The 12,856-nt window shown below is 59.3% G+C and overlaps 1 protein-coding gene across 12 annotated transcripts in view; it reads right to left on the bottom strand.

Moving 5' to 3' along the window:
• Window positions 1-1,541: 1,541 nt before the first annotated feature.
• Window positions 1,542-12,856, bottom strand: part of ACOT7 (acyl-CoA thioesterase 7) — a 107,186-nt gene continuing 95,871 nt past the window's right edge. For all 12 annotated transcript variants that reach the window (XM_028108187.2, XM_028108190.2, XM_028108188.2 and 9 more), the window contains one exon: window positions 1,542-1,906. In XM_028108187.2, coding sequence (XP_027963988.1) covers window positions 1,808-1,906 — 99 coding nt within the window. In that variant the 3' untranslated portion in view covers window positions 1,542-1,807. The remainder of the gene's footprint in view (window positions 1,907-12,856) is intronic.

Genomic DNA, 12,856 nt, shown 5'->3' with positions numbered 1-12,856 from the left:
CTGGTTATCAAGTGTGACATTTCCAAGGCAAACACAGGCGACCCAGTCATCCCTAGCCTTTGGCCACACTGCTGCCCCACTAGCAGAGGGCAGCCTGCCCCAGGCGTTTGGCCCCCAGCACCCCTCCACCAGCCCAGCTCACCCACTACTGCCTTTGCTAGGGTGCCCCTGCCCCGGGCTCAGCTGGCTCCGGGGGCAGGTGGGGATGGGCCTCCAGTGGCCATCCCAGAGGCCTTGTGCTAAATGCTTTGTTAGCCTGGGCTCCCCCCAGCTGCCCTGGGACATGGATTTTAGGTACCTGGCTTGCCCAAAGCCACACGGATGGGTGGCCAAGCCAAGACTGAGAAGGACGGAGATGCCCTAGTGCCCCCTTCCCTCGGGGAACCCAAGGGCTCAGGCACTGCCATAACCAGTCCAGTTCTGGTTTCACGGACCATGGTTTGGCCGGCCTGGGCTGGGCTTTCTGCTGGACACGCAGGGCAGGCCTCCTGGTCGCTCCCAGCCCAGGCACCACCATCGCCTTCAGGAGGTCGGCATGGGGCATGGGTGGAGCTGGGGCGGCTGAGGGGGTTGCTGCCGTGGCCTCATGTGGCGCGTTCCCTCCCCCCTGCTTCCAGGCAGGAAATAACCCCGTCAGCTGGGACTGAGGCCTGAGACGGATTCCAAAGCTCTTGGCGGGGGTTTCTGCACATCTGGAGCCTCCTTCTCTCTCTCTCTGGGCCTGAGGGAGCCCTGTGTGAGGCTGCAGCTGTTGTGGTCAGGCTCCATCTCCAGGCTTCCAGGATGAGCCCGAGTTGGGAGCATTCTCCCACCACCAGGTGTGCCTGGTGGAGGAGTCTTCCTCAGCCACGGGTGGGGGTGAAGGACGGATGCCCGTAGTGGCCTCAGCAGCTTGTCTGCCCCCTGAGGTTGCTGGCCTCGGTGCACACACAGGGCCACAGATGTGCACACGCGCACACACGCAGCCATGCATGGGCACCATTCGCACACACACCACCCTCAGACCCCCCCCCCCCCCACAAGCCTTCCCAATAACCCGTTGGCCTGAGAGGCTGGGGGTTTCCACGACAGGCATGGGGGCCCTGGCACCAGCTGGGAGGCTCCTTCTAGCAAAATCTCTGCCTCTTTCTCCAGAGGGCCAAGGTTTCAGCGCTGCTTCCACTAAGAGGTGGAGGGAAGCCAGGGCAGGGCTCCCATATGCTGAGGGTGCTGCAGCTGGGCTGGCCTCAGCTTTCTCTGCACATCACCTCCCTGAGTCCTCGAAAGCACTGTCCACCCCATCTACGGGAAGGCTACTGGGGGCTCAGAGCTGGCATCTTGCACAGGCCAGAGAGAGGGCAAGGGGGGGCTGGTGCCTCCAGGCCAGGGCCCCGGGAGGGAAGGGGTGTTCTCTCCAGCAAGCACCTGAGTTCTGGGGTACACGCAGGCATTGGCACCCGGGGCGGGGGAGGGAGGGGTGGGCCCATGGAAGCCTCTAGTCCCCTCATCAGTGCCCACCAGGAACGCAGCCCCCCAAGACAAATGACCACTCGGGACCAAGGTCCAGCCAAACAGCAGCTTTATTAGTGACGCTGGATTCTTTACACACCGTACAGTGTGCACGCAAGTATTCCCTAGGGAGCGCTTACACTGGAGTGATAGAAATAAAGCTTTGGTGTGTAGGTTTTCGGGAGAGCACAGGTTAACACTGCAAGACGAACACTTCACACAACACCAGCTCTCAGTGTGGATTGGGTTTTTGGCCAAGGGGGTGAATTCTAAGTGACCAGACACTGGGGCCACTCCAGGCCCAGCGTGGGGGCGGCCCCTAGGGCTGGGGCTCCGTCCGGCCCTGCCGTTTGGCCTTCATCTGCAGGTACCGCCCTTTGCCTTCCTCAAAGCGCTTCTTCTCGTCCTCGGTCTCGGGCTGTGGACCACACACAGAGACAGGCAGGTTAGAGAGGTCACGGAACCCTGACTGTGCGCCAAGGCCCAGGCCCTACCCCAGGAGGGCCCAGAAGACCCCCCCCCGGGGCTCCATTGGCCAGCTGGGGCTGCCTGGGTGCCAGGCGCTGGCCCTGTAGGGATGCCAGTGTCAGGGGCAGCCCCACGCCACCCTTCACAGCAGGTGGAACCCCAAGCCCAGTGCCCATTTGATAATGAACTGCAGCTGGAAATGCTGTTGATAAATGAAACGTGGGAGGGAAGGCCTAAAACAGGGCCAGGTGTGAGGAAGGAAAAGAGGGCCCCTGTTGGGGATGCTGCGTTTGGTCCACTCCCAGGGAATGCCAGTTGCTCACAGTCCCTGCCCCAAAGGGAAGTGGGGACAAGCGCTGTGCTGGCTGTGTCCCCTTGGGAAGGCCACTTTATTGTACCAGGAGCAATAGTGACCACTCTGTGGGCAGGGAGCCCTGGATGGCGCAGATGACCAGGAAGCGGCTCCTTGGGTCCTGCTCACCCCTTCTCTGTCACGTCTTCCCTCTGAGCAACCTAGGAAGCCACATCCCCATACACGGGGTGGGGGGTGCAGAGCCTACTGACCAGAGGGAATTGGCCGAACTGGCAGGATTGTGAACGGTGCCCCTTTCACTTTTTTTTTTTTAAGATTTTATTTTATTTATTTGCGAGAGAGAGAGAGAGAGAGAGAGAGAGAGCGCACAGGAGGGGGGAGGGTCAGAGACAGAAGCAGACTCCCCGCCGAGCAGGGAGCCCAGTGAAGGACTTGATCCCGAGGGATGATGACCCGAGCCAAAGGCAGTCGCCCAACCAACTGAGCCACCCAGGCGCCCGCCCCCTTTCACTTTTAAGAGTGGCCTGGTCTGAAGGTGCCTGGGGGGCTCAGTCGGTTAAGCTATCTGACTCTTGGTTTCGGCTCAGGTCATGATCTCAGGGTCGTGAGATCGAGCCCCACGTTGGGCTCCGTCCTCAGCACAGTCTGCTCGAGGATTCTCTCGCTCCCTCTGCTCCTCCGCACCCTCCCCCACTGTCTCTCAAAATTAAATTTAAGTTAAAAAAGAGTGGCCTGGCCTGGTCGCTAAGGGCTGTGACGCCAGGCAGAGGTCACTCCCTGAGGCCCCATCTACCCCACTGTGAAGTTCTCTCTCGCCAGCCCTGCTCAGGAATTCAGCTTCCAAGAGCTGTGTTGATTCCTCTGGGACATTTCCTTGCGATACTGTGAGGGTGTCTGAAAGCCAAAGAAATGGGGCAGTTGCCCTTCATCCACAATGACACCAAGCCCCAGCAGCTATTTTTAGGCCCAAGTGTTTTACAGGCAAATGGTATATTGGCAAAAGAGAGAACAATCAGCCAGAGGATGTAATGTCAGGTTAAACCAAATATTTCCTCCCCCTCAGCCTTCTCAGAAATTGTTCGCTAAATGTCACCAGGTGTAAACTGTCAAAACCTTGTGGCTTGGAGCCAGTGGAACATTTGGGTATTTAAAGAACTAAGATCATGCTCCTTATAGCAGTTCTGGTTCGTATTTGAAGAGTCTTCGGAGCACACGTGGAAGCTGGTGGCTTCCCAAGACGCTTTATTGAGGAAGGCCCTCCTGCTGCTCTGGTTTCATCTCTGGCTGACTTTTTTAAAAATGAAATTTGAGGCCATGCAATTTGACCTGAAACAGCCTGGGGAAACAAAGTGTTCTCTCGGTTAGAGCAGGCAGTGCTTAGGGGGAGCTTCCTGGGGGCAAGAGGCCAGGGGCTCGTCCCTGTTGCTGAAGGCACCCCACAACCACAAGGCTGCATTCCGCGGGGCCGGCTTCTGTGCAACCCAGGCAGAGCTTCTCCAATGTAAGTCACTTGGGGGTCTTATAGACGAAGGTTCTGGTGCAGGGGTTCCAGGGGCCAGGTCCTGAGACCCATTTTTTTTTAAGATTTTATTTATTTGACAGAGAGAGACACAGCGAGAGAGGGAACACAAGCAGGGGGAGTGGGAGAGGGAGAAGCAGGCTTCCCGCCGAGCAGGGAGCCCGATGCGGGGCTCGATCCCAGGACCCTGGGACCATGACCCGAGCCGAAGGTAGACGCTTCAGCGACTGAGCCACCCAGGCGCCCCCTGAGACCCATTTCTAAGAAGCATCTGGATGATGCGATGCTGCTGGCCTGGGGGCCACTCCGAGCAGCAGGGCCCCGCCCTCTATCCATCCATCCCTGCAGCAAACGGGGGACAGCGAAGAGGCCAAGAATGCAAGGTCAAGTCCACCAGGCTAGGTCAGTGGGGCCTTCTGCTCCCTCTCCTCTGTGCAATGTGCTTGGCGTGGCTGAGGGGACCCGCGGCTCCCATCCACCTGCAGCCAAAGGCCAGGGCTCAGAAGAGCGGCATGGCTGGGCCCCTCTTCAGGGGGAGGAGGGGCTGCAGCCAGGCTTCCCGCCTGCCTCACCGAGGGCCAGCTCATGGGCAGTGTGTTTGGGTCCCGGGGCTGGGAAACTGGCTGAAGCGGAGAGCATGGGCTAGGCCATGTGCCGAGGGTCCGCCCAGCTCAAAAGGCCCAGCCCCTCCCTGCTGGGGGGTTCTGGAGCAGGGCCTCCCTCCAGCTGGTGGAATTTCCATTCCTGGAACAGGGGAAAGAAGGGAAAAGGCTTGGAAAGAAAAGAATTTCTCAAAAACAAGAGCGTGAGCCTGGCCTGGGCAAGGCAGCAGGATAGAGATTGATGGCCACCAGGCTGTCTGCAGAGCCCACTGGAGCCAGGTCCTGCCTGATGGGAGGGGCCTTCTGTGTCTCCAGCCCACGAGTGTTTCTGGAAACCGGCAGACATGGGATTCACACAAGGAACTTGGGCCCCAAATGCCTGGTCACAGCCAAGCGCTCTTAGGGCTCAGAAGAGCAGGGACGGGTCCAGGGAGAGCAGCGAATGGAGCCTCCATCAGGGGTACCGTAGACAGAGGACCTGTGAGTGACAAGGAGACCCCAGGATGCCTGGGTGGCTCAGCCGGTTAAGCATCTGCCTTTGGCTCAGGTCATGATCCCAGGGTCCTGGGATCAAGCCCCGCATGGGTCTCCCTGCTCTGCAGGAAGCCTGCTTCTCCCTCTCCCACTTCCCCTGCTTGTGCTCCCTCTCTCGCTGGGTCTCTGTCAAATAAATAGTATCTTTAAAAAAAAAAATGCTGATCCTGACAGTTCTAGGAGATGCCTAGACACTGGCCAGTGCCGCCTGCCCTCTGGAACGGGCTGGCCTGCCTTGGGTCCCCCCACCACACTGCATGCCCTTCCCGGAGAGGCCTCTTCATTCTGCCCCCAAACCAGCCAGCCTCCCCTCTGGAGCCAGGGCAGGGGACCAGCCAGGTTGGTTTGAATCTGGCTTCGCCGCTTACCATCGTAAGGCTCACAGACTCACTTACATTCTACCCTATAGGGGTGCTGGGGGTGGGGTACCAAAGTCCTCTCACCTGTCCCCAACAAGTCAGTGAAAGAAGCCCCCCCCAACCTCATGTACGAGTCCATTTATACCATTTAGAGTAAGCACATCCACAGAACACAGGTTAGTGGTGCCAGGGGCTAGGGGCGGGCTGACAACTCAGGGGTGCGTGGTTTCTTCTGGGGGGATGAAAATGTCCTAAAATGGACTGTGGTGATAGTTGCACAACTCTGTGAACATACTAACACCTGCTGGATTGGACACTGTAAATGGGAGGACTCTACATCATTACATGTCAAACCCACCAGAGGTGAACACCCCTCCTCACAGTTCACAGAAAGTCAAAAAGAAGGTTCAGCATGGCGATGCCTCCCAGCCAAGTCCCGGCACACGGGGCAGCAGGGCCGAGGAAACACTCCCTGAATTCCACCTGGCACTTTCTCTACAGCGGCCGAGCCGTGATGCACTCACTCCCGACAGGTGCACTGAGCGCCTCCCGGACGCCGCTCTGGGCCTGGTGCTGGGACCTGTCTCGGAAGCTGATGGTCTAGCCGGCAAGATGCAGGGGAACAGGCAGATTATACAGTCCATGGGAAAGTGACAATGACGCGGCCCCACCACAAGGTCAAACACAGTGAGGGGGTCTCAAGGGCCAGGTGCCAGGGAGGCTCCGCAGTGGGAAGAGTAGCCAAGTGGGCACCAAGGTACACGGTCTGCAGGTTGCCTGCCAACAGCAACAGCTGCTGCCCTCCCCAGCGGGTCAGGCAAGTGGCTGAGCCAGGCCCATTGGGCAGAGCAAGCCACCTCGGGAACGGCCTCCCTGGGAAGGAGCAGAAGGCAGAGTCGCAGGATCATCTCAGGCACCTCATCTGTGCAGTGGGAAGTTGATCTACTGGGTCTGTGTGGATACAAGGAGCAGGGAGAGCACGCAGGCCATCTCCAACCTCAGGCCTCAATACAGTGGCCCCCACAAGCCACCAGGTAACATGCCTTTGGGGTGGGCATCAATCTGGATGACCTTCCGGGCCCTTCTAACTCCGAGCAACGCTCTATTTATAAGCAGGAGCCTGATGCTGGGCCATTGGTTCTGCAGTAGCTGTGAAGACGGCTGGTCCCCTGGGCCAGGTCTCTACGGGGCAAGGAGCTGTCCAGAGTCTAGTCCACTGGTAAGAATAAGTCAGCAACAAAGAAGAGAGAGCTCTTCTCTCTTTGAGAAACACACTGAAATCCTCGGAGGCGATGATGTGATCTGAGATTTGCTTCCAGTGGCCCGCGGGGTGAGGTGGGCCGGGGTACACTTGCGTGAGCAAGACTGGCCCTGTGTTGCTAACTACAAGGAGTTCTTTCTTCTCTTTACATTCGCATATAGTTGAACTTTTTCATAATTAAAAGGTAAAAAAAAAAATAAAAGCCAACAAGACCCATCAAGGCAGCTGCAGGGACCCCTTCTCCCTTCCCTGGGCACAAAGAACTTCAAGTCACACACAGTCAGTCGAGGGGCTGAGTCCGGGGTTGGAGAGGAGCTGCTCCCCTACCATGGGCTCTATTTCCCACCTGGCACCTTCCTCCCGGCCAGAATACCCACAGTGTCCCGGGCTAACCCACACGGCTGTGACTTGTCCCTCAACTGCCCAGGTAAACCTCCTGCAGGGACTGAGCCAAAAGCCTTCCCACCCCTTCTCCCACGCGGGCTGTGCACAAGGCATGAACCTGGGGCTAGGGACGAGGAGGAAGTTCTCTGGGCAACAGCTTTTAGTGAGCCACCTGCACCGAGTCCTGACGCGTGCCAGGACCATGCCAGCATGTCCGAATCTACACGACAACCCAGGAGGAGCACCAAAGTCATTACCATTTCCGTTCTACTGATGAGGACGCGAGGCACAGACGTGGTGAGGGACTTGCCCAAGTGACAGCTGGTAAGCGGCAGGTCCTCGATTTGAGCCTGGGCGCTACCGCTGCTGCAGGTCCTTCCAGGTGATGGGCTCTTACCGGTGGGCTCAGCAGTAGGCAGTGGGGGACACAGTGACCCTGCGATGTCGCCCTGGTGAATGGGAAGGGCCTGCCCTCCCAGAACAAGCCTGGAGCCCACCTGGACTCGCAGCGGCTCAGCCCCCGGGCCACGGGAGTGAAGGTGCCCTCTCGCGTTGGTGCCAGCCTGCCAGGGGCCCAGGCTCAGGGGTGCGTTCCTGTCCCAGCCCCTCACTCCAGCCTTGGAGCTAGGCGCCTCCCCAAGGAGCTTCTCGAGCTCTAGAAGAGAAGGGCAGATGTGCCCTGGATCTTCCCTGTCTGGCTCAGGTTCCGAGACCTGGTCGCTCCCGTGAGCCGTGAGCCCAACACCGGCGGCTGCTGGAGCCCGGTTTACCAAGACCGCAAGCAGCCAGGGTGTCCTCCAGATTTCCACAGACACGAGCGAACGTGCCCCTCCCTCCCATCACATTAGGGGAAGTCAGAATTGGGGCCATCACCCCCATGCGTTCGCCCGACACGCGAGACATGCTCCCTCTAGTTCATCAACTTCAGGAATGAGGGGCGAGCACGAGAGAGGGAACAACTGCACGGCACGTCCGAGTCTGGAAGCCGGAGCGGTGCGGTGTCGGGTCCTGACCAGGGCCAGGCCTCAGGAGGCGAGCAGGGCACCTGGCACCAATCCTAAGGAGGCGCTCCCCCCGGGGCTGTGCGCATGCCGGGTGGCACCCACAGGCCTCCCCTCGTCCTACGTGGCTGTGACAGTTCCATCCACCATGGCTTTCTAGAGCTCATCCTCCGGTCAGGCCTGAGGCCCGCCCTCCACCAGATTACCCCCAACAACTGCAGCTACTCACCCCTCTCTAGTCAACAGGCCATCCAGGGTTCCAGAACGTGTGCGCCAAAGGCTTTGCACGCTTCTCTCACTAGTTCAGTCCATGGTCACCTGAGGAGGGGCAGGGCCTGAAGTGCAAATAATTCCGGTCTATGCTGCTGGCACAAAACACAATAAATTCTAGTTGCTCGGTGGAGGGAGAAGGCAGCGCCCAGCACCAACGTTCGAGATTCCGCAGCTAACTCATCAGACAGAACTAACACCGCCTCGTGATGGATGGGGAGGCAGCCGGCCAGCCGCAGCGAGGCCAAGACGTTCGCAAGGCCGGGGAGGAAGGAGCCAGCCGAGGCTCGTCTCTCTTCTGGTCTCGGGATGACGGCATGTGCTGAATGTCCTGGGCTCTAGAGCCCCGCCTGGCGTAGGAGCAGTATTTGGTTGATACCAAGGCACCGAGCACCCACCCTGGGAGCGCGGTACACCCTCACCTGGTTTCCCTGGGAGCCGGTCAAGGGCAGTGAGGCTCATCGCTGCCCCCTTGCAAACAGTGGCGGGCAGGGCAGCGTCCCCACTCTCTCTGCAGGCACAGTCCCTGCCCTGGTGGCTGGAGGACATTCGGCCTCCCCAGGCCGTGAGCGCCGACGAACGGCCCTCCCAGCCAAGTGACTAAGAGGGGCCACCACTTCCCTGCCGGGTGTGAAGCTGACAGAGCCAGACAGAGGGCTGTGGCACAGCCGAGCGGCTGCCCCCCGGCCTCCTGTCTCCCTCCATCTGGCAAAGTAAATCAATACAAAAGTTGCTGGCTATTGCTGTTTTTAATGGAGGGCTGGGGGTGGTGGGGGAAAGGAAGAAGCTCCCCCATGGGAAATCACGTTTGCTTTCAAGCGCCTGAAGCTGCCAGCAGGGCGGAGGGCTCTGGACCAAAGGCCAGAGGGTCTCGACGGCCCGAGCACTCGCCAGCACCCTTGGGGGGGACCAGGACCCTGACATGCCGTTGCCCATGGGCACGAGGAACCCAGCCTCTGGGCCACAGCGAACTGGCCGTGTGGTCTCAGGGCTGCCCCCCACCCCCCACCGCAGGGCAAGGCATGTGTGCCTGTGACGCATTCATGTCACCCACAGCCTCAGAGACGGAACGCCCTCCTGTCTGCCAACCCACCGCACTGCCCAGGGCAGAGGGCAGCCCCGGGGGTCCTCGTAAGGACCATGTCACACCCAGCCGCAGAGACCCAGGGGTCAAAAGTGCCCCCGCCCCCTCTGCTCTGGCGGCTGCAGGGGCCTCAGATCGGCGTCCTCTCCCTCCCTCCTCCGGCTCCCCCTGCCAGGGGCTGTCTTCCGGGCTCCCTTCCACTGGAGCGAAGCCTGTGGCTCACAGAGCCCCACAGTACAGACCAAATGTTTTCCAGTTTGCATTTTCTGTGCTGCGAGAACACACATTTGGAACTTGGCACGGAGGGCGAGTGACTAAGTTCCACCCTCAGTAAAATCAATAGCTTGTCCTTTTCGTAATTAAAGAATGTCTGGTGTGAAGAGGGTTTCCCGTGGTGACAGAACAACTTCCTGCGAGCCTGAGGGACGCCGACGTTCTTAATTAGGAAACCACGCACACACCTTCTCCCGTCTTCGTACTGGGAGACAGGAGGGATCTTGGGACAATCGTGCAGGCAATCAGGATGTCTCTGATGACTGGAGCCACGCAACGCGGCCAGGAAGGGACAAGCGTGGCATCCAGGAGCCCTAGCCTAGCAAGCAGCCATGTCCCCAGAGGCAGCTCCACCGGTGACCGTGACCTCGGCAGGCGGCAGAGCCCTCACCACCCTGCCTGAGGCACGCACAAGGGGGCTCATCGCGGTGGCTCCAACGGTGAGATCGCTGTGGAACCGATCTGCCATGCAGCCGTGGACTCCCCTAGGAGAGGCCAGCAGGAGGCTGAGGAAGGGGCAGGGAGCATGGGGCCGCAGGAAAGGCAGCGAAGGGGGACAGTCTCTGGGAGAGGAGGCGAAACAGGGCTCGGTCCTACTGGGCGGCTTCTCAGCAGCTTCTCCCAAGGCATTGGGGGTGGGGGTGGGTCAGAGTCCTTGCTCCTGTGACCCCCGGACGGTGATAAAGATCGTAACTGCCACTTGCTGAGGCTGGGCCCGGCCCCAGGCCGTGCGTGTGCACGCTGTCGAGTCTGTCTTTCTTGTCCTCTGTCTGAAGCCGGCACCATGCCTGGGACACAGCGAGGGCCCAGGGGGCATTTGCTGAATGAATGAATGACCAAACCAATGGAAGATCAAACCAAAAGAAGCCTTAATAACAAATTGGTGTGGTCTTTGTGCTAAAGATTCAAAACCAGTGGTTTTGCTCAATGGACACATGGTTAGGCATCATGTGTCCCCAATCGAGTCGAGAGCTCAGCCCGCTCAGGCTCTCCTCAGGAGCCCGCGCCGATGACAAAAGGCATGACCAGGAGTGTCCAGCACAGAGAGGCATGGATAAAGCCCCCAGAATAAGCACCTCCTCTCCCGCTGACATGCTTTAGTTTGCGTCTGTGTGTGTGTGCGCACGTGCGCGTGTGTGCAGGGAGACCCTTCCGCCTCCTTCCGATCACTGGGGGGGGTCTCGGGGCCTGTTTCTTACCTGCACCTTTGACTACACTTTGAGTACCATGTACCTGGATTCACAAGCTCTTTGACACAGGGCTCCACCCCACCCTGCAGAGAAAGCACGGTGCCACCAAGCAGTAGTGTTCGTACGTGCTCAGGGGCAGGTGGCCCTGCATTCCACCCCAGGACACACCAGGTACAAGCCTGCCCTGCTGCGAACCCTTTCCTGGGTCCCCACAACCTTCACAGGCCTCTCCCCTTAGGTGGCCACTGCGGAACTGAGGGCGCCCTGACCAGCTGGGACCCCGCCCCCCCACCACACCTTCTGCAAGTCTCACCCACAGGCCTCCCCTCCTGCAGCCACTTTCCTGGCACCACACGGAGTCAGGCCTAGCAGTGCCCTCCGAGAGCCTGCCTCGGGGTTTTCACGCTCTACAGAAATTAAAATAGCAAGGGGGGCACCTGGATATGACAACATGGCGACGAAGCAGTTAAGACTGGTAGTTCATGAGTAGAACCTACCAGCATTTTAACCAGAAAAGGTGTATCATGTGTGCCACGGGCCCTCTCCCTTTTGGACAGCTGGCTGTTGGATGTGAACTGGGTGGGGTCCCCAAAGCACGGGCCGTTCCAGCAGAGAGGCTGTTATGGAGCTGTCAGGGAGTCCAAGGGCATGTGCAGGTGGGGGCAGCACGCCCCCTGGGCCACCCACACCCCCGATTTTCACAGGCCACTAAAGCTCCCCATCACCAACCATTCAGCTTCAGGATCCCGGCATTTTCCCATCACAAGACAGACTCTCTGTGAAGTACCCAGAACCAAGGGAGAGAACGGAACACTGGGTCAAGAAGCTTCCCGAACAGTCTAGTCCTGGACTCACCCCTGTGCAGGGCAGCAGGGAGCACAGCTCCCCTCAGTAATGTGGCTTCTCACACCCTTCCAGGAACAGCATCAATCGTGCTGCACAATGGCACATCTGAGCTTCTTAAGTTAAGGAGCAACTGAAAATCATTCCAGCACACTGAGTGTCCAGGCTGCTGATGTGTCTCCCCATGCTGTGAAGCAAACCTGGGGACCCCACCCATGATAAGCCCTGGGTAGGGACCCCCTGGTCCTATAAGCTGGGGGTGATGTGTGCTCCACCTGCTACGGTGGGCTGTGCAGAGCAGGCCTGGCCACGGTCAGCAGAGTGGCAGCCTCCTCGGTGGCTGATGCTTCATCTTGAGGAACGGAGCCATCGGGAGGACCCCAGCCCCCACCATGCCATGTGCCTGGGGTTAGGCCTGGGTCCAGAGAAGCAGGGAACTGGTAGCTGCTGTAAGCCTTTCCCTGTGCGTCCTGTTCAGGGTGAAAGAGTGAGGAGCCTTCTAGTTAGGTCATCACTGGGACAGTTCAGAGAGGCCCGACCGAACAGCAACTGCCTGGCCTGTGATGGCTCCAGTGGGGAAACTGAGGCTCAGGGGTGGGAAGGGACTAGTCATGGCTGAGGGGCTCAGGGTCCTGCACTCGGTCCCCTGGACCAGAGTTAGCCATCTGGTCGCCTGTCTGCAGGACGAGAACTATCTGCCCTGACTCCCAGTGTTGGATCCACCAGCACAGGAGAAGCGGGTTGGCATTCCACGAACGCCCCAGCTCTTTATGACCAGACCGTCACCACTACAGGCGCCCGGGACAACCACCCCGCCAGCCCCTTCCCAGGTGACTGGGAATGGCAATGCGTGTGCACGGGCCTAGGCGGGCACCCCAGGCCTCTCGAGTGGCTGTTCAGTAAGCATGAAAATAACATGCCCTCCACACACGCGTTCTTACTGTGCTCTGCGTGGAGCTCACCGGCTCGGGTGAGCCTCGTGCTAAAAGGACAGAGGGATGGCTGCACCCCTGATTTCCTCACTGCCTCCCGTTTTAACCTAGAAAACACTTTCTGGTCATTTCAGTGGCTGAGATGGAGGCCTCCGGGGCTAGGCCTCCTGATCCACCAGGAGGCGGGCGTCCACAAGCACCGGCCAAGATCCTCCTCTGTGATGGGGCAGGCTCACTGTGGTTTGGGTTTTCTGGGAGCAGAGCAATCCTGCTTTGTAGATACCGCCCCTGCTGCCCCTACGTGGGCCTCAGTTGACCGGGGCAAACGTTCCTTT

Source organism: Eumetopias jubatus, unplaced genomic scaffold (genome assembly GCF_037043125.1).
Source record: "Eumetopias jubatus isolate StellerSeaLion01/CBP00866 unplaced genomic scaffold, mEumJub1_p1.0 scaffold_4, whole genome shotgun sequence".
In the NCBI taxonomy this organism is placed as follows: domain Eukaryota; kingdom Metazoa; phylum Chordata; class Mammalia; order Carnivora; family Otariidae; genus Eumetopias; species Eumetopias jubatus.
Note: the sequence above shows the minus strand (reverse complement) of the source record. Positions and strands in the feature narration are given on the sequence as shown.